The 21,525-nt window shown below is 43.8% G+C and overlaps 1 protein-coding gene across 3 annotated transcripts in view; it reads right to left on the bottom strand.

The window, feature by feature from the left end:
- The window catches only part of LOC121285011 (SPATS2-like protein), a 229,792-nt gene that overhangs the window by 46,276 nt on the left and 161,991 nt on the right, over nt 1-21,525 (bottom strand). For all 3 annotated transcript variants that reach the window (XM_041201083.1, XM_041201084.1, XM_041201085.1), the window contains exon 8: nt 12,868-12,926. In XM_041201083.1, the coding sequence (XP_041057017.1) occupies nt 12,868-12,926 (59 nt within the window). The remainder of the gene's footprint in view (nt 1-12,867; nt 12,927-21,525) is intronic.

Here is a 21,525-nt window from a genome sequence, read left to right as displayed (position 1 = left end):
TGCTCAGGCACCATCTTATGGGAGTGGCAATGGCTCTGTGGAGCACTAACCTGGTGTTCTGCCTCAAAATGACAGCATCAACTCTCCCATCGCTCCACCTTGCTGTTGTCTCACAGCCAGCCAGCCCAGATTGCTGCTGCCCATGCTGAGGAGGCAAGTTGAAGCTGGGCCTTCAAGGCTCAGAACTGCTTGAGGGCATCGTGCAAAGCCACCTGCTATCTCTCCCAGGAAAAGTCAGCTGCCTTCCGCCAACCATACTGCAGCTACTCAGGTAGCACCACGTAGGAGCATGAGGCAAGGCAAGGGTACTGTCATATAGGCACTAAGGGAATGCACAAGAGTGATTGGTTCATTTTTGCTTTTATAATTGGATGTGTTGTTTGATAAAGATGTTATGGTAAGCTTTTTGTTGTTGTCTTTTATTGCAAGATTTTAGCCACAAGGATATTGTGATGGAACGTTGCAGATGAATGGAAAGGTGAGAGCAGTGGTGGTGAAAGAATAAATAAAAACAAAAAAACTGCGGACGCTGGAAATCCAAAACAAAAACAAAAACAGAATTACCTGGAAAAACTCAGCAGGTCTGGCAGCATCAGCAGAGAAGAAAAGAGTTGACGTTTCGAGTCCTCATGACCCTTCGACAGAAGTGGTGAAAGAATGCCGGATTAAAGAACTGGAGACTGACTAGGTGCTCATGGACAGCTTGTCTGGAGTGATGGCGTTCTGGATTGCTTCCTCCGTCTCCTCTTCTTCTTCCTCCTCCCCCCTCCTCAGAGCGCTTCCCTTCTCCACAGCCCCTGCTCCATCTCCCCTTGTTTCAGACCCAGAGGCAGCACCATTGTAGCCCTCATTGTAGCCTTTGTGTGGACAGTAACCAAATTCTCTGCCGTCCCTGCATGGCTGCAGCAACACTCTCTGTCAAATCTAGGAAGTCACCACAAGACTTCGAAAAAGAAATGCTGCAGAGTACTTCCACAAACTTGGTGATTGCAGACGTTGGTCTAAATCACCTTACCTGCAAGTTAGATGGCTGATCTTTTAAATTGGGCATGTGGGGGTGAGTCCCTCTTACAGTTGAACGTATGTGCTTTTGTAATTTGCACGTGTTCAGCAGACCCCATGGTTCAAGTTTTATAAGCGCATGTCAAATCAGCTGGAATGATTCTTTGACTTCACAATCTTGCCAGTTGGGACACTCCTGATGCCTACATGACATTCCTGCACTAGCGCTTTTCCCAGTATGGGGCACCGTCTGTACTGGAAGTAGCCTGTAATCCCAATGACTACTCCGAACATGTCCTAATATCAACTTAGTTATAGTGGAAGAATTGTTACACCTTCTCCATGTGACTTTTGTAAGTTTGTATGTTGTTTAGATCACAGATCTCATATTCAGCTGATCAATAGCAAATATCATAACAATTGATAACTCAGTACTGAGGAGGAACAAAATTTTACAAATGTCCTGATATCATGAAAGTCTGATTTAAATACAAGTTTTTATTTTTTTTCCTTTTTTAATTAGCTGCATAAAATTATAGCTTATTAAAGATTGAGTGCTGTGTAAGCAGTCAGAGGGTATAGTTGAAGTGCAGAGCTCAAGGGAGGTAACCTACCCAGCAATGTGGAAAATTGCCCAGGTATATCCTGTCTACAAGAAGCAGGACAAATCCAACCTGCCCAATTACCACACCATCAGTCTACTCTTGATTATCAGCAAAGTGATGCAAGGGTGTCGCTGGCAGTGCTATCAGGTGACACTCAGCAATAACCTGCTCGCTGATGCTCAGTTTGGGTTCCACCAGGGTCACTCAGCTCCTGACCTCATTACAGCCATCATCCAAAGATGGACAAAAGAGCTGAACTCAAAAGGTGAGCTGAGAGTCACTGCCCTTATCATCATGGCAGCATTGGATCAAGCATGACATCAAGGAGCCCTAGCAAAACTGAAGTTCAGTGGAAATCTGGGGAAAACTCTTCACTGGTTAGTTTCAAGACCAGCACAAAGGAAGATAGTTGTGGTTGCTGGAGGTCAATCATCTTAGTCCAGGGACACTGCTGCAGGAGCTCCTCAGGGTAGTGTCCCAGGCCCAGCCATCTTTTGCTGCTTCATCAATGACCTTCCCTCCATCATAAGGTCAGAAGTGGGGATGTTCGCTGATGATTGCATGTTGTTCAGCACCATTTCCAACCAATCAGACACTGAAGCAGTGCACGTCCATACGCAGCAAGACCTGGACAACATTCGGGCTTGGGCTGATCAGTGGCAAGTAACATTCACAAGTGCCAAGCATTAGCCATTTCCAACAAGAGATAATCTAACCACGTCCCCTTGTCATTCAATGGTATTACCATCACTGAATTCCCCACTATCAACCCCTTGGGGGTTACCATTGACCAGAAACTGAATTTAACCTGCCATATAAGCTATAAGCACAGGCAGAGATTGGGAATTCTGCAGTGAGTAACTCACCTCCTGACTCCCCAAAGCCTGTCTACCATCTACAAGGGACAAGTCAGGAGTGTGATGGAATACTCTGCACTTGCCTGGATGAGTGCAGCTCCAACAACACTCAAGAAGTTGATACCATCCAGGACAAGCTGCCCACTTGATTGACACCCTATTCATCATCTTGAACGTTCACTCCCTCCACCACCGATGTACAATGACAGCACTGTGGGTGTACCTACACCACATGGACTGCAGCAGTTCAAGGCAGCAGCTCACCACCTTCTCAAGGGCAATTCAGGATGGACAATAAATACCAGCCTAGTCAACAACACCCACAATCTGTGAATGAATAAATAAAAAATGGTGGAGCTTTGTTTCATCAGTGCATAGAAGCTGGCCCTGCGGCTGTAGATGATATTGCCAAGGTGCAGCAGGTAGTTGAGAAACAGGAAGGATCAAGGATGGATCAGTGGGTGATTCCACAGGTGACATGCAAGGATGGAAAGAAACCATTGTTAGTGATACTTGATCAAATGTATAAGGGCAGAACTAAGGAAGAAAGATGGACAAGAGGCATAAGAGAATGATGGTGTACTTGACTGTATCAAAGGTACAGAGAAGTTAACAAAGGGAAAAAAAAGACACCGCACCATGGTCATAGATCCATAGAATGTTGATCACGACTTTAGTTAGGGCTGTTTTGTTGCTTTGGGAAACGGACTGGCAGGATGCACATGGAGGAATGGAGGGATTCAAATGGAGAATTTTGGGACCAATGAATCTGGGAAGAAAGACTGTGTGCTGGAGAAGGTGAAAAGCGGGCAGCTGGAGATGGGATTCTAGTTAGCAAGGGCAGAAGTGGCAAGGGTGGTTTTATCAAGCGGTAATTCTAACTGCAGTTTTGAAAGGGATAGGAGCAGCAGCTACGAAGACTAAACCACTTACAATGTTAAGTAGTACAGGGGCCATTACAGGAAGGACATAATTGCTCTGGAGGGAGTGCAGAGAAGATATACAGGAATGTTGCCAGGGCTTGAAAATTGAAGCTATAAGGAGAGATTGGATAGGCTAGAACAGTTTTCCTTAGAACAGAGGAGGCTAAGGGGTGACCAAATTGAGGTATACAAAATTATGAGGGGGCTAGATAGAGTATACAGTAAAGACTTTTTCCCCCCAGCTGCGGGGTCAATTTCCAGGAGGCATGGATTTAAGGCGATTGGTAAAAAGATTAGAGGGTACATGAGGAATAACCTTTTTACCCAGAGGGTGGAATTCACTGCCTAAGTTGGTGGTTGAGGCTGAAATGCTCAACTCATTTAAAAGGTACCTGGACCTGCATCTGAAGTGCTGTAACCTGCAATACTACAGGCCAGGTCCTGGAAAGTGGGATTAAAATGAGCGGCTAGTTTCTTTTCTATCTTTTTGGCCAGCACGGACATGATGGGCTGGATGGCCTCTCTCCACACCGTAACAATCTCAAACAATCTTGCATTGAAAGCTATCTTGATCAAACACATGTTCAAACTTTCCTTGATGCAGTTGACAAAATATAACTGTTCTGCTTGATTGTGTATTCTTTTAGAGTCTACTCATTGGGTGGAATCTTCTGGTTAAACTGAGGCTTCAATTGTGCTCTGAAGTGGCACTATTTTGATGGAGAGTAAAGGAGTTATCCCTTGTGTTCTGACCAATTATTATCCTTCAGTCAACATTATCCAAACAGATTATCTTCATTATCACAGTGCTTTTTTTTTAGGAGCCTGCTATGCACAAATTGGCTGCCATGTTTCCTGTACTATAACAGGGTGACCACACTTCAAATGTGCTCTCGGGTCTAATCCCAATATCGTTATCAAACCCGCTGACAAGGGTGGTACTGTTGTTGACTGGCGTACAAACCTCTACCTTGCAGAGGATGAGCACCAACTCTCAGACACTTCTTCTTACCTCCCCCAGATCATGACCCCACTACTGAACATTGTTTTCAGGACTGTCAGTGATCTCATCTCCTCTAGTGATCTTTCCTCCACAGCCTCTAACCTCATAGTTCCCCAACCTTGCACAGCCTGCTTCTACCCACTTCCCAAAATCCACAAACAGGTTTGTTCTGGTAGTCCCATCATTTTAGCCTGTTCTTTCCTCACTGAATTTTTATTTTTCCCTTGTTCAGTATCTCCCCCACCAACATCCATGCCTTCTCTGGCACCCTATGTCATTTCAACAATCCCCAATTTCCTGGCCCAAATTTCTTGATCCTCACTATGGATGTCCAGTTTCACTAAACCTCCATTCCCCAACAGGACAGTCTGAGGGCTTCCGCTTCTTCCTTGAACAGAGGCCCAAACAACCCCCACCTTCCTCTGTCTAGCTGAACTTGTTCTCTCACTGAATAATTTCTCCTATAACTTGTCTCACTTCCTCCAAGTAAAATATGTTACTCTGGATACCCACATGGGTCCTAGTTATGTCTATCTTCCTGTGGGGCATGTGGAGCTTTCCTTATTCTAGACCTACTCAGACCCCCTTCACCAACTCTTTTTCCAATACATTGAGTATATCAATCCCAATCCCTACTCTCACCCAGAATTGGAAAACTTCAACAACTCTGCCTCCACTTCCTATCTTTCTCTCACCTTTACATGGTCTGTCTTTGACACTTCCCTTCCTCGACTTCTCTACCTCCATTTCTGGGGATAGGCTGTCTACTAATAGTCATTACAAGACCATCAACTCCCATGGCTACCGCAACTATATTTCCTCACACCCTGCTTCCTGTAAGGACTCCATTCCATTCCCGCAGTTTCTGCCAGATACCATTGCATCTGTTCTGATGATGCAGCCTTCCAAAACTGCACTTCTGACATGTCTTCCTTGTCCCTCAACTAAGGATTCCACCCCAACCATGTCTGACCCATTCCCCGTACTTCTGCTGTCACCCTCTCCCCTCCCTCCCAGAACCATGATAGAGTTCCCCTTGCCCTCACTTTCCACCCCACCAGCCTCCAAATTCAAAGGATCATCCTCCTCCATTTCCACCACCAACATATACATCATCCCCTCCTCTATCCTGTCAGCATTCCAAAGGGACCATTCTGTCCGTGTCATCTTCATCGACCCTTCAGTCATCCACAATACCTTGTCCACCTTCCCATGCAATTGCAGGAGGTGTAACACCTGCCCTTTTACCTCTTCTCTCCTCACCACCCTAGGCCCCAAATATTCCTTCCAGGTAAAGCAACAATTCATTTGCACTTCTTTCAATTCGGTATGCTGTATTCAGTGCTCACAATTTGATCTCCTCTACACTGGGGAGACCAAATGCAACTCGGGTGAATCCTTTACACAGCACTTCCACTCAGTCTGCAAGCATGACCCCAATCTTCCAGTGCTTTTTATATTAATTCATTCATGGGATGTGAGTGTCACTGGCTAGGCCAGCATTTATTGCCCATCCCTAATTGCCTTTGAGAAGCTGGTGGTGAGCTGCCTTCTTGAACCGCTGCAATCCATGTGGTGTAGGTACAACCACAGGGCTGTTATGGAGGGAGTTACATGATATTGACCCAGCGACAGTGAGGGAACAGTGTTATATTTCCAAGTCAGGATGGTGATTGGGGAGGGAAACCTCCAGGTGGTGGTGTTCCCATGTGTCTGCTGCCCTTGTCCTCCTAGATGGTAGGTGTCATGGGTTTGGAAGGTACTGTCTAAGGAGCCTTGGTGAATTCCTGTAGTGCATCTTGCAGATGGTACACACTGCTGCCATTGTGTGTCGGTGGTGGAGGGAGTGAAGGTTTGTGGATGGGGTGCCAATTAAGCCGGCTGCTTTGTCTTTGATGGTGTCAAGCTTGAGTGTTGTTGGAGCTGCACTCATCCAGGCAAGTGGAGAGTATTCCATCACACACCTGATTTGTGCCTTGTAGATGGTGGACAGGCTTTGGGGAGTCAGGATGTGAGTTGCTCACTGCAGGATTTCTAGCCTCTGGCCTGCTCTTGTAGCCACAGTATGTATATGGCTAGTCCAGTTCAGTTTCTGGTCAATGGTAATCCCTAGGATATTGATAGTGGTGGATTCAGTGGTGGTAATGCCATTGAATGTCAAGGGGTGATGGCTAGATTCTCTATGTTAGAGATGGTGGTGACCTAGTATTTGTGTGGCGTGAATGTTACTTGTCAGCCTAAGCCTGGATATTGCCCAGTACTTGCTGCATTTGGACATCGACTGCTTCAGTATCTGAAGAGTCATGAATGGTACTGAACATTGTGCAATCATCAGCGAACATCTCTACTTCTGACCATATGATGCAAGGAAGGTCATTGATGAAGCAGCTGAAGATGGTTAGACCTAGGACACTACCTGAGGAACTCCTGCACTGGAACAGAGATGATTGACCTCCAATAACCACAACCATCTTCCTTTGTGCTAGGTATGACTCCAACCAGTGGAGAGTTTTCCCCCAATTTCCATTGACTCCAGTTTTGTTAGGGCTCCTTGATGTCACATTCGGTCAAATGCTGCCTTGATGTCAAGCGGAATCATTCTCACCTCACCTTTTGAGTTCAGCTTTTATATCCATGTTTGAACCAAGGCTGTAATCAGGTCAGTAGCTGAATGGCCCTGGTGAAACTTAAACTGAGCATCAGTGAGCAGATTATTGCTGAGCAAATGTACTTGATAGCACTGTTGATGACCCCTTCCATCATTTTACTGATGATGAAGAGTAGACTGATGGGTCGGTAATTGGCTGGGTTGGATTTGTCGTGCTTTTTGTGTACAGGACAAACCTGGATAATTTTCCACATAGCCAGGTAGATGCCAGTGTTGGAGCTGAAGTGGAACAGCTTGGCTATGGGTACAGCTGGTTTTGGAGCACAAGTCTTCAGTATTATTGCGGAATATTGTCGGGGCCCATAGCCTTTGCAGTATATAATGCCTTCAGCCATTTCTTGATATCATGAAGAGTGAATTGAATTGGCATCTGTAATGCTGGGGACCTCTGGAGGAGGCCGAGACAGATCATACACTCAGCACATCTGGCTGACGATTGTTGTGAATGCTTCAGTCTTTTGTACTGATGTGCTGGGCTTTCCCCATCATTGAGGATGGGGATATTTGTTGAGCCTCCTCCTTCAGTGAGTTGTTTAATTGTCCACCACCATTCATGACTGGATGTGGCAGGACCGCAGAGCTTAGATCTGATCTGGTGACTATAAAATTGCTTGACTCTATCTCTTGAAGCTTATGCTGTTTGGCATGCAAGTGGTCCTGTGTTGTAGCTTCACCAGGTTGACACCTCATTTTTAGGTATGCCTGGTGCTGCTTTTGGTCTGCCCTCCTGCACTCTTCATTGAACCAGGGTTAATCCCCTGGCTTGGTGGCGATGGTAGAGTGAGGGATAGGCCGAGCCATGAGGTTACAGATTGTGGCTGTATACAATTCCGCTTCTGCTGATGGTCCACAGTGCCTCATATTTGCCCAGTCTTGAGTTGCCAAGTCTGTTCAAAATCTATCCCACGGGTATCCTCAATGTTAAGATGGGACTTCGTCTCCACAGGGCTGTGTGGTGGTCACTCTTACAGATACTGTCATGGGCTGTCATGCAGCAAGCAGATTGGTGAGGATGAGGTCAAGTATGTTTTTCCCTCTTGTTGGTTCCTTCACCACCTGTCACAGACCCAGTCTAGCAGCTATGTCCTTTAGGACTCGGCCAGCTCAATCAGTAGTGGTGCTGCTGAGCCGCTCTTTGTGATGGATATTGAAGTTCCCCACCCAGAGTACATTCTGTGGCCTTGCTGCCCTCAGTGCTTCCTCCAAGTGGTGTTCAACATGGAGGAGTACTGATTCATCAGCTGAGGGAGGGTGGTATGTGATAATCAGCAGGAGGTTTCCTTGCCCATGTTTGACCTGATGCCATGAGACTTCATGCGGTCTGGAGTCGATGTTATGGACGCCCAGGGAAACTCCCTCCTGACTATATCCCATTGTGCCACCACCTCTGCTTGCCATCTTAATTCACCACCTTGCTTTTACGATCACTGCCCTCGGCCTGCTGCAGTTTTCTAGTGAAGCTCAAAGCAAGCTAGTTAGGCACTTTGCAGCCTCTGGATTCAACATTGAGTTCAACAATTTCGGACCATGAACTCTGTCCACCCTTTTGATTTTGTTTATTTGCCATGGGAATCTTATTTTTCATGTTTTTGCTTTCAGACAGAGATGTTCATTATTCTCGCATCTATACTCTGGACAAAATCTCTCCTGCCCTCCACCCTATTCCAGACTTCTCCTTATGTTCATTTCCCCACCTCTCCTTTGGACAGCCTATAATACATCAGCACTCACCCTTGTTCTGCTATTAACACACTCTGCCACTATCAGCACCTTCTTTAGTCCTTACCACTACCATTCACACTCCCTTTTTCTTGTGTCCATAACATCTTTGTCAATCTCTCCTTAATCCCACCAATCCCTGAGCTTCTATCTGCTTAACCTGCTCCGCCCCCACCCCCCCTCTTAAACAGTGTAAAATCTTTCACATTTCTACTTCTCTTTGGCCAGGGTTTTTCACTTGGTGTGTGGGTGTGCTCCCAAAACACTCGAGCATAAAATGACGCGCGATGACGTTGGGCAAGCGTCCTGACATCATCGCGCACTCGCATGATATTTCGGTCAGCGGGCACGCGCGGGAGTCAGCAGCGCACCCGTCGACAATTAACAAGCCTATTAAGGCCATTAAAGTAATAATTAAATGCAATTTTTCGCTGCCCGTCCAACCTTACAGTTGGCAAGCAGGCGAATTGGCCAGGAAGCCTTTGGATTTATAATAAAGCCTCATCCAAGGGCGGGATGAGGTTTCCAACAGGGATTACAAATAAAATAAAAATGTTTGAATCTCATTTGTGACATGTCCCTGCTATTGTGACAGGGTCACATGAGAAGACATGTTTACCTTATTTTTTTAAATCTTTATTTGTAATGTTATAAATCTTCAGCTCCCTGAGTCAGCTCTGTGCCATCAGGGAGCTTTCAGTACGCCCACCCATACCCATGTGCAAACTTCCACGTTTGGCATCCTCCTGCCCCCACCCCGGCATTGCTGAGTGCTGCAGCATGCGATTCATGCATGAAATCGCACTCAAGGCCTGATCATAGGCAGTGTTCAGTTTCGCAGCCACTCCCGGGCCCGCCCGTGAGTTAAAAATCCTGCCCTTTAGCTCTGAAGAAGAGTCATATGGACTCGAAACGTTAACCCTGTCTCTCTCTCCACAGATGCTACCGAACCTGCTGAGGTTTTCCAGCATCTTCTGTTTTTATTTCAGATTTCCAGCAACTGCAGTGTTTTGCTTTCATTTATAATGCATCACATTTTGGGGAGATGGTGACCTAGTGGTAATGTCAACAGACTATTAATCCAGGGGCCTGAGATAATGCTCTGGGGAATACGGTTCAAATCCCACCATGGCAGTTGGTGGAATTTAAATTCAATTAGTAAATCTGGAATTTAAAGCTCGTCTCACCAATGGTGAGAGTGACAACTATCATCAGTTGTCGTAAAAATCCACCTGGTTCACTAATAAGAGGAAATCTGCCATCCTTATCTGGTCTGGCCTACATGTGACTCCAGACCCACAACAACTGGTTGATTCTTAACTCCCCTCTGAAATAGCCTTACAAGCCGCTCAGTTCTAGGTCAATTAGGGATGGGCAACAAATTGCTGGCCATGCAGCGATCCCCACATCTCATGAAAGAATAGAAGTTTAAATAATCCTACCCTCCTTCAGTTCTGAAGAAGTCATATTCGACGCTAAACATTAACTCTGCTTCCCCCTACAGATGCTGCCAGACCAACTGAGTATTTCCAGCACTTTCTGTTTTCACTTTGAAAGTGCTTCATTGGCTGTAAGGCGCTTTGTGAAAAGCACTACATAAGCAGTGCTTCAGAGGGCATAGCATCCATATATAGCTAGGGCAAAAGCAGATTTGAATGTGACGTGTTATAAAATACAATGCTGATCTCAAGTGGCAGTTACTTAGTTTGCTTTTATGTAACGCCTTGCTATTCAACAGAACATAACATCTTATGTACATTTGAACTGCTAAATGGGATGTTTTTTTACTAAGGAACACAGCTTTTTTTGTGTTCAAACAGAGGAGATTAAACCAAACTGGCCACATGAGACAGATGCAGCTAATAAGGTTTGTGCAAAATCTATTTAAAGGAAAATAAGATTTATTGCCAGAAGGCATGGAAGGCTGAGAAAAATGTGGACAGTGGTGCCAGAGAACTGTAAAAACGGAGTCAGGTCAACTAAGGACACAGCATGGTGGCGCCAATGTGTTTCTGCAGCAGTACCTCATCAAGCAGCTGGAATGATTATTTGTCCACTTGGTTAAAAAAGCAAATCTAATGAAAGAGGGATTCATCTGCCCTAAATAAGCAACTCTTTAAAACGCTTGACAAGCCAATGAGTGTGAAAGTGCTGAGGTACAAAATGTCCCAGTAAATCCATTTCTGCATTGCATTCTGTGTAGTTTAACATCATGGTGATATAGCAGCCCCTCTCTCTTAAAATTTCTGATGTACCATATTATGTTTAACATCCAAATGTACACAGGAAACATAAAGGGGTAGAAACCGCACCTCATTGCAACTGTTCTATGGCATGGCAAGGGTCAATTTCAGAGACTGACAATGTCGCTCCCAAAAGACACCTGAAAGACATCTAACCCAATGTTCAGATGTGTCAGCTGTTCCTGATGCCTGCTTTAGCCCTCTTGCTTCTGAATAGCAGAGCAGGAGACTGCCAACCTCACTCTGGATTCTTATGACAACCAACAGCAAAAAAATAACTATTTTTTTAAAAAAATTAAGAAACCCACTGTTGTGGAAAAAGGAAGGGCTGGGATACTCCTTGCCTCTACAGTGTATGAATTGTGTCCTCCCATTACCACTCCACAAGATCTGTCTCAGGACTTAGGAACAAGATGCTTACTTCAAATAGGCAAGCTACCAGTGGAGACATGGCAGTTCACCCAGTGAATAGTAATAAAGCCCAATTATAGGCCCCGTGCCTCCTGGTTCACATATACTAGAAACCAGGCACTGATGAACTTATACCTAGTGTTTCCAGAAAATGGGTAGAGTTTATAATTTGGGCACAAGTGGGAATTGGGCATCAAATCACACTGGTTAGGTTTCTAGTTTCTGCTAAAACTCATTTGCATAATTACCAACAAAAAAATCCTCCTTATCCAACAGAATCAGGCAGAATAATGGAAAGTCATTGCTTCTTTATTTTTCTTTCCATTAAAAAAATATTCCTTGACGCATTTAAGAGAGGTGACCTTTATTAATAAACCTGAAAATGAGTTTATTACGAAAAGTAACTACCTTTAACAGGTATATTGAGTCTTCCATCTATAAAAAGACTGACAAGACACTACCGCTAGCATCATAGAACCTTACAATGCAGAAGGAGTCGATTCAGTCTGTCACATCTGTGCCAATTCTTTGAAAGAGGTGTCCAATTTTGACTTACAATGCAGGTCTTTCCCCATAATCATACAAATTGGCCCTCAAGTATAAGTCTAATTGCCTTTTAAAAGTTCCTATGGAATCTGATTCCACCACCTTTTCAGTAGTGTGTTCCAGATCTTAACCCTCTGTGTGAAGAAATTTATCCTCATTTCCCCTTCAATTATTTTAAACCTATGACCCCTGGTTACCGATCCACTTGCCAGGGAAAATAGTTTCTCTCTACTTGCTCTATTACGTCCCCTCATAATTTTGAATACCTCTATTAGACCTCCCCCTAACTTTCTGTACTCTAAGAAGAATAACCCCACATTCTTCAATCACTCTACATAAATAACTAAATCCTTTCATCCTTGGTATCCTCCTGGCAAATCTTTTCCATTACCCTCTGCTGCAAGGCTTTGACATCCTTCTTTTAGGGTGGTGTCCAGAATCATACACCATATTGCAGCTGGCATCTAACCTGAAATCCATACGGGTTTTGCATGACTTCCTTGTTCTGTATTCAATGCTCCTAATTACAAGCCAAATAATCCATACATTTTCTTAACTGCCTTGTCAAGATTTGAGAATATGCACGTCCAAGTCCCTTTGTTCATGCACCCCTCAAAATGGTTCCGTTCACTCACTACCTCCCGATGTTGTTTCTCCCAAGTTGCAGTCCTTCACACTTATCTGCATGTCATAAGAGTCTGTAGAAGAGCTATATGGACTTGAAACGTTAACTCTGTTTCTCTCTCCACAGATGCTGCCAGACATGCTGAGTTTTTCCAGCATTTTCTGTTTTTATCACTTGAATACTGAACTTCTTAAAGGCGATACAGCTGATGTCAAGTTGCAAATGGCAATCAGCTCTGATAAAGAAAATGTTGTCTATTACTTACTGGCTTCCTTTTTGACTTTATCCATTTCTGACATCAATGCAACCTCCCGATCCATGATGCTGCAATGTTATAAAAGGAACATATTAGAACTGTCTGCAAATTGCATTTGTTGTATAAATACTACTCTTTGCATAACCAAAACAATCAGTCTGTTTTTTCAGAGATCCCCGAACATGAAACCTTTGGTTTTTAAAACAGAAAACCCTTTCTTCCGCTCACCACCGAGGAGACAATACTTGTTATTTTTGGTAAATGAATTTTCATCAGTTCAAATCAAATGTCAGCATCAGAGCCAGAAGTTCACCTGCTGTCCAACTATGGAAGAAATACAGACTCGAAACGTCAACTGTATCCCTTTCCGCAGATGCTGTCAGACCTGCAGATGCTGTCAGAGTTTTTCCAGGTATTTTTTTTTTTGTTCTAAACTGTTCCCTGTTGGATTTTGGACTTTGCAAATGTGGCAGCCTTTCTATAACCATTTTTGTAGCAATGAGTGAAAGATGCTCAAAAAAGAAACTCAAAAGTGATATTCATTGCAAACTGAAGGTTGTAGAATAAATATACTTCTGCTTTTAATGATTCCAAACTGTTCATCAGGTTAGCATATGCATACAACCTTGGGTATTTGAAGGTAAAGTTGTATGCAATAAGGTTGAGTTCTTATGAAAGGCCACAGATCTGAAATATCGAGCTGGATTTTCATCCCGGGGCAGCTAGTGGGTGTAAGGAAATTTCCTGGCTCAGTGGGCCCATTTTGGGAGAAAGTGCCTACAAAGGTGGGATTTTCATTCTGGGGTTTAAAGGTCTGGATGATTGGCACTTTTATAGGTCTGTAGTAAAAACAATTATTTTAAGAAAGTTATGAATCACTGACTATTGTTTTGAAGCTTTTCCACAATGCCATTGTCACTATAGGATTCATTGATTCTGTACAGAATATATACTGGGTGAATGGGCTTGGAAGTGCCATAGGTTGGTATGCATGGTATGAGGGGCCATTGGGGGTGAATGGAGGAGCATAGCTTGGCATGGAGGGTATGAGGGGATGTGGGGGTGGGTGGAAGGGCATAGGTTGGCTAGGGGCATGGGTAAGACCTTTTGACTTTAACTTTCAAAAGGTTCTCTTATCCATACTATTACTCATGACACCTCTGAGGGGCTATGAACTATGAGGCCTTGAAAAGCTGGCCTAACTCTATGAAAACTGTGGGCAGCTAGGAGATGCCTATCCCCGTAATGGAGCCAGCCAGGTTGGGAGTGCAGAAATTGGGTCCCACCCTCCATTTTTAAAGGTCCACAGAGTCTCCTCAACTCTGCAAAAATCCAGTCCATTAACTCCATTTCTCTCTCCATAGATGTTGAGAATTTCCAGCATTTTCTGTTATAATACTAAATACTACCAGAAGGATTTTTCCCTCGGCGATTTGGGGGCCCGCTCGCTGAGGGGAAAATGACCCGGAATGATGTCGGGAGGAACCCCCGACATCATCCCATTCCATTTAAATCTTCAGGAAGGTGGGCGGACAGCGAAATCAGCTGTCCACCCGTCGACCTGTCAATGGCCAATTAAGGCCCCTGACTGGCTAATTAACCTTGTTAAAATTAACCTTAAGGCTGGCGGGCAGGCCAGGAGCCCCAGCGGGCTCCAGATTATTCATGAAACTTTATCCACTGGTGGGTTGAAGTTTCATGTCCATTTTTTAAAAATTTAATAAACTTTATGTGTTTCTTATTAACATGTCCCATCTCGTGTGACATTGTCACATGAGGGGGACATGTTAATAATTTTAATATTTCTCTATTTTTTGACTTTTCTTACCTGTCAGTAAACTCCCTGAGATAGCATTTTACCTCAGGGAGAAGTGTGATCTTTCACACACATGCGCTAAAGAGCACACTTTGACAGATGGGGATTCCCTCCCCCCCCCACCCCCCCCCCCACACACACACACACACACACACACACACACAGAAAGCGCATGGCACTTCCTGTCGGGCAGGCCACTGGGCAGGCCTTAATTGGCCCACCCACTCAAAATGGCGGCAGGCCCCGTTTTGGTGGCGGGGGTCGGCTGCCCGCCCACCACCGAGCTGGTGAGGCCCACCCACCCACTTAGGGCAAAATTCTGCCCAACCTTCTCAAGGGCAATTAGGGATGGGCGATAAATGCTGGTCTAGCCAGCGATGCCCACATCCTGTGAATGAGTAAAGAAAACTGTATGTGCTAGAGGTTGCTTCAGCGGGTCCAATTGGACTGAGAGAATATGCTGATTATACATCTTCATGTATAAATGATGTCTGACTGAAGCATTTTCTGTTGCTCGTGCTAAAAGAAAATAGTTAGCTTTGCTCTTTATTTCCATTTAATCTCTAAGCTAAACAACAAATAATTCAATAAAGTTGAAGGTGTAACCTGTCAAAAATAATCTCCACAAGAGCCCTGCTTTCATGCCATCATAACCACACTTTTTCATCCATTACTGCTTAGGAAGGATTAAATTTCTTTAATATGAAAAATGTATATTAGCTAACATAGAGGGAAATCTTTTGCCAACAGTACTCCACTGTCTATTGGTCAGAACTAAAGTACACAAGGGGCATAGTGGTATTGTCAATGGACTATGATGACCATGAAACCATCGCCAATTGTCAGAAAAACCCATCTGGTTCATTAATGCCCATGAGGAAGGGAAATCTGCTGTCCTTACCTGGTCTGGCCTACATGTGATTCCAGACCCACATCAGTGTGGTTGACTCTTAAATGCCTATAAACAAGGGCAATAAGGGATGGGCAATAAATGCTGGCCTTGCCAGCGGCACCCACATCCCATGAATGAATAAAAAAATAGCATACAAAATGGTGACTGTCAGTGGAAAGGCCATTCTTCAATCATGAAATAAATAACATCTGAAAGATATTAAAATTTAAGCTCAACTATAATATGGTTTTGTGAGATGTGTTGATTTTCCAACACTAGACATGACTGGAGGCTTTGTAAATCAACATTTTACAGTAGAAGAAGGTTGTTTAGCCTATTGCACCTGTATCCAGGTGGACCATTTCCTCATATTTTTCCAACACTTATAAGTTTTGTCCTTTTTTACAAAGGGTAGGATATTGAGGTCGGCGAGTGGGGGCCCCCACTCGCCGATGTGTAAAATGATGCAGGATGACGTCAGGCAGAACTCCCAACGTCACCCCGCTCATTTCCATTTTCAGGTTGGCGGGTGCGCTGTTGAATCAGCTGTGCACAAGCTACCTGTCAACGGCCAAATGAGGCCATTTAAAAACTAATTCAACTAGTTAATGGACCTGCCCGTCCAACCTTAAGGTTGGTGGGCAGGCTGGGAGACCTGGCAGGCTTCAGGAAAAGCATAAAACCTCATCCATGGGCGGGATGAGGTTTCATGTAGGTTTTAAAAAATTTTTAAAAGTTTAATTAAAAGTGATGGACATGTCCCAACTCATGTGACAGTGTCACTTGAGGGGACATGTCAGGGAAATTTTATTTTTCTATATTCAACATTTGAGAATTTGGTGCCAATGTCCCTGAGGCAGCACTTAACCTCAGGGAGATGAGTGCACTCTTTCACTCGCATGCATGAAAGAGCGCACTCCCATCTTAGGGAATCCCCCTCCTGCCTGCACAGGGAGCGCATTGGCCCGGCCACGTAAAATGGCGGTGCACCCCAAATGGGGGCACTGATGGGAGGCGCGCCTGCACGCGCCTGCTCCTGAACGCCCCCCCCCCCGACAGGGGGAAAATTCTGCCTAAAATGTTTCTCTATTTCCCTTAAAAGAAATTCTGAGTTCAATGTTTGCCAGTATTTATGACAGCACGTTTCACGTCCCAACAAATCCTTTATGTAGAAAAACAAAAATTCTCTTAACCTCCTCCTTTGTTCTTTTGATGATGACCTTAAAGTTATGCTGAACTTTCAGGCCTTTGAGGTTTCTCAATATTGCAAAGTTTTACCGCACAATACAATAACAGTGAAAATGTACTTCATGAAAGTACCTACCTGTTCTCATCTAGAGAAAGAATTAAAGACACAGCAACCATTGGAGAGACAATTCACCTTAAAAGATCCTGAACTAGAGCTAAAAATTGGATGGCTATTTCCCAGACGCTGATAAACTCTGCCTTTGATATCTGACAGGCAGAAAATCAGTAAATCCTTTTGCCAATTTGCAATCTGACATTTCAGCACAAAATGTTCTTGGCACCATGTAAAGAGGTACCACTTTAGTTAGAGGGCATGAATCCATATATTATAGACATGATGCAATCTTCCAGTGTGGCTATAGGATTCAGAAAGCTGTAGAATTAAGGCTTGTTTAGACCAGCATTAGTAAACGTACTGCTTGTAACATTGAAAGAACCCAGATTTGTAAATGAATGCATTTCACAATCTTGCTTTTCTATTATAAATAATTATAGCAGCCAACTAATGAGTGTTTCCTGCAAAGATTCGGACTAGCATTTCCTATCGTAGACCTCAATTATTTATACAATTATTTAACTGCATTACCCAGATCTTAAAAACATAGCAACAGGAGTAGACCATTCAACCTCTCAAATGAGCTCCCCTCTGAGTTCTGTACCTCAGCACCGTTTACCAGAAGCATATCTTAGAGCTTGCAGGACTGTCCGGCAATCACAGGTGTCAGCACTTCCTGGGTGTTAGGCCAACTTGTTCCAATTTAAGATTATTTTTCTAAAAACAAATCATTCACCTCAGATTCTTTATCACACGTTGCAAGTATGCTTACAACAATCCTCAGCAACATTTGAACACTCTATGGGCCTTATTTTCTAGAGAGATTTTTTTGGACCCAGAAATATATCTGCTATTACATAAATCTCTTCATCAGGACTTTTAATTTACTTGTTGCATATGATTTCTGCGCTGCATGGCATTATATTGCCATGCGCTCCCTTGATGAAAGGCAGAAAAATCTCTGTCTGGACTTAACTAAAAAAAAACTCTTGAATCCCACCTCCCAGTGCCCCATCTCTTGCCAGAACCACACAAAAGTTAATGTGCGATGGAATTAAGGAGAAAAGACACCATTCCACGAATAAGATATAGAATTAATTGACAATGAAGCAGCCCAATCCCCTACTTTATACAACTCATAAATAGTATGAAGTGACTGAAATTTAATTAATTCAATTTAGCAACATATGATCTTTGGACTTTAACACAGAACACAGGCCTTTCATTTTTATTCTGTAAATTAAGGTGACCTGGAATTTGCAACGTATTGTAACTATTTGTATACTGAAACGTTCGTAATTGTGCGATCCTTTTACTATTTAATATGTTATTTTATTTTAATGATTGTCTATAGCTATGTTATGAATTATGATTACTTGTTTTATTTGTATCATTATCACAATTTGGCACCTGCTGCCATCATGATTTTTCAATAAACTAACTAGCCAACTATTTTCTGTTGGTAGCTTTCTGTATGGAATGAGAACTGTGATATTTGGTAGGTCAAGAGACTTATTTCTGGTGGATAAAGTTGTAAATTTTAACAAACACATCTGATTGCCAACTTAATGTTAGAATTTTGCACTGGAAGAGTTTCAGTATCATTGCATCAGAAAACACAGAAAAAAAAAAGTTGGGTGGAAGTCCTGAAGTAAAAATGACTGCAAATTGCCCAGATTGTTTTTTCATACAATACCAGCAAAAATAAATGAAAATTTGATTACATCACTATTTTAACAATATCGAACTCTATAGCTGAAACAACAAAAAGAGAGAAGATTTTCCTTGGTTTGCGCCCAACTTGTCCAGATGTAGTGAATGCTGATAAATTGGGTTTGTGGGAGCACTTGTGAAAAGTATGGATTGCGTTATCACAGGGGCACAGACATTAAAGCTGGAGGAGGATATGGAGTTATAAAGGGGAATGGAGAAGTAGAGTTAATTGTACATCGCAAGAACTGGCACAGACATGAGGGCTTGACAGTCTCCTTCTGGGCTGTAAATGTTTATGGCTCCATGATTGTAAAGGTTAAAAAAGCAACTTCTCTTGCACTTACCGAACTCAGTGTGCTCACTGAACACAATAAAAAACAACAATAACAACTCATATTTATATAGGTCTTTTAATTGTCCCAGTAAATTGTCCCAAGCGGCTGAATTTTTCTGTCGGCTAGCAGGGGGCGGGGCCGCAGCAAAATCAGCTGCGTGCCCGCCGACGTGTTAATGGCTAATTGAGGCCATTAACAGGATCATTAGAACAATTAAAGGACCTGCCCATCCAACCTTAAGGTTGGTGGGCAGGCCAGGAGCCCCAGTGGCAAATAGAAAAAACATGAAACCTCATCCACCAGCAGGATGAGGTTTCATGTAGGGATTTAATAAAGTTTAGTGTAATTTATGAACATGTCCCATCTCATGTGACATTGTCACATGAGGGGGACATGTTAAGGATTTTTTCTTCTATTTTTAATGTTTTTGCAACTGTCAGCAATCTCCCTGAGGCTGCACTTAGCCTCGGGGAGATGTGCGCTGTTTCATGTGCATGCGCAAAAGAGCGCACTCTCGCATTTGGGGAATCACCCCATCCACACAGGAAGCACATAGCGCTTCCCTACGGACGTCATGCTGGGCGGTTCTTAATTGGCCCGCCCACTTAAAATGGCGGTGGGGCCCGCTTCTCCGGCAGGGATTGGCGCCTCGCCCACCAGTGATTGGGTCGAGCCTGCCCGCCCGGTAGGCAGGAAATTCTGCGCAAGGAGTTTCACAGGAGCATTGTTAGATGAACATTGACGCCAAGACCAAGAAGGATACATTAGGACAGGTTAACCTCAAATGTAGACTCAAAAGAGGCTGTTAAAGGAGGAGAGAGAAGAGACAGAAAGGCTTAGGGAAGGAATTCCAGACCAGAGTTCAACTTTCTGATTTGTTTCCTTCTGGGCTGTGAATACTTATAGTTTCATGATTCTAAAGATAAAACTTTGAAAAAATATATACATTTAACGTTACACTGAACAACAAGTTGGACTGGCAGTTCGACAGTATTGGGCTGAGAATTATTCAAAATTTATTCTAATGGTTGAAAGCATTTGACGGAAATAGATATAACTCACTGGTAGCCACACTAGGTAGAACCTCCTCTACCTGCCACAATGGGGAAGCATCCCTAGTGGTCATGGTAATTGGTGAATACTCAGGATAACTCACATTTTGGCCTTTCACTTCTGGCACGGCGCCATCGAGGTAGAGTGTGACGACAGACACAATAGTTGAACACAATCCAACGTGTGCTGTGAATTTTATTTATATCAAACAGGAGGAGAATGATGTTGTAGGCTATGTAATAAATTATATCTTGCAAGGATTTGTCACATGGCGGTTCTGGCAGATAATTGGGAAGATATATAATTGGCAAGGTGGGTATTGGAGGTGCTAGTGTATATTCAAATTAAACAGGCTAAAAACTCAGGGAAATCATGAATTTAGGGCAAGATTTTCCCTGAGGGCTTCTGAATCCCACTGTTAGGGTGAAATAAGGGACCAAACCCTGCACCGTTTGGGGAAACAGTCACTCATTTGTGATTTTCCTCGGGGTGGCCAATTAATGGCGTGAGGGTATGTTTGCCATCCAATTAAGGACAGTGGGTGGGCCAATCAAATGCCTTCCAGCTTAAAAGGAGCAGCAGGCTATGAGTCAGCTGAGAAGGGAGAAGCAGCTTCAAAATGGAAATGATCTCTCTCCGACTTTAAAATTTAAATTAAAAAATGGGTTTTGCAGCCAGGCCACCACTGGGGGACTGGGGACACGTGTAACCCCTCTACAGGGTGGCCAGTGACTGCTCCTGTACCCAGGCAAGCAGGAAGAGACTCGGCCTGCCAGGAGGCCACCTAGAGGCATCCAAAATTTCCCCATCAGCCTGTGGGAACCTTGAGGTCAACTGGAGAGTCCCAGTCAGCCTCCTTTTGGCCTCAAGTGGTCCTTAACAAACTGTGTCAGCTACCTGCCACATACAAGTGGCCCTGCTGCACAACCAACCCCCGCATATCCCTGCCCACTGCCCCCCCCCACCAAATCTGCCTCCATAGAGATGGCCAGGGCAAGGTGGAGCTGGGGAACCAACACACTGACTGGTGGCGATACTTTTAGCTCCCACTCATCTCTGACCCCAGCCCCAGCAGGACCTAAAACTTAAGTCCTTAATGTCGAACTGATAGCTCCAAAGTCTCCTAAAATGGATCCATTGTTTAAAAATCTGACCTCAACAGGATACATAGCAGTTGGCTCCAATAATGATTTATTAAGATCACTATTTAATATCTTGTCCAGCAACAATAATTTTATTTCAAATCCAGCTGACCTCACATGGCTTTTCCAAAAATCTGGTCTAATTTACTTCAGGCACCAACTACACTTTTAATGTTTTTAACTCTTTGACAGGCTTTTTCACATAAAAGAACCATGTACTTCAACTGGCATGACAGAGGACATGTAATAATCAGCCCTCAAGTCCAACTAACGCTGGAGAGTTAGTAACCAGAAATTAGACAATGTGGGCAGAATTTTCCATTCTGGAGACTATGGGTATAATTTTCCCCCCATTGTGGGGAAAGTTGATGGGCGGGCGTGTGTGGGCGCACTTCCGATCGGCACCCCCGGTC

The sequence above is a fragment of the Carcharodon carcharias genome, chromosome 12 (genome assembly GCF_017639515.1).
Source record: "Carcharodon carcharias isolate sCarCar2 chromosome 12, sCarCar2.pri, whole genome shotgun sequence".
Taxonomy (NCBI): domain Eukaryota; kingdom Metazoa; phylum Chordata; class Chondrichthyes; order Lamniformes; family Lamnidae; genus Carcharodon; species Carcharodon carcharias.
This window is presented reverse-complemented; position numbering and strand designations above follow the sequence as displayed.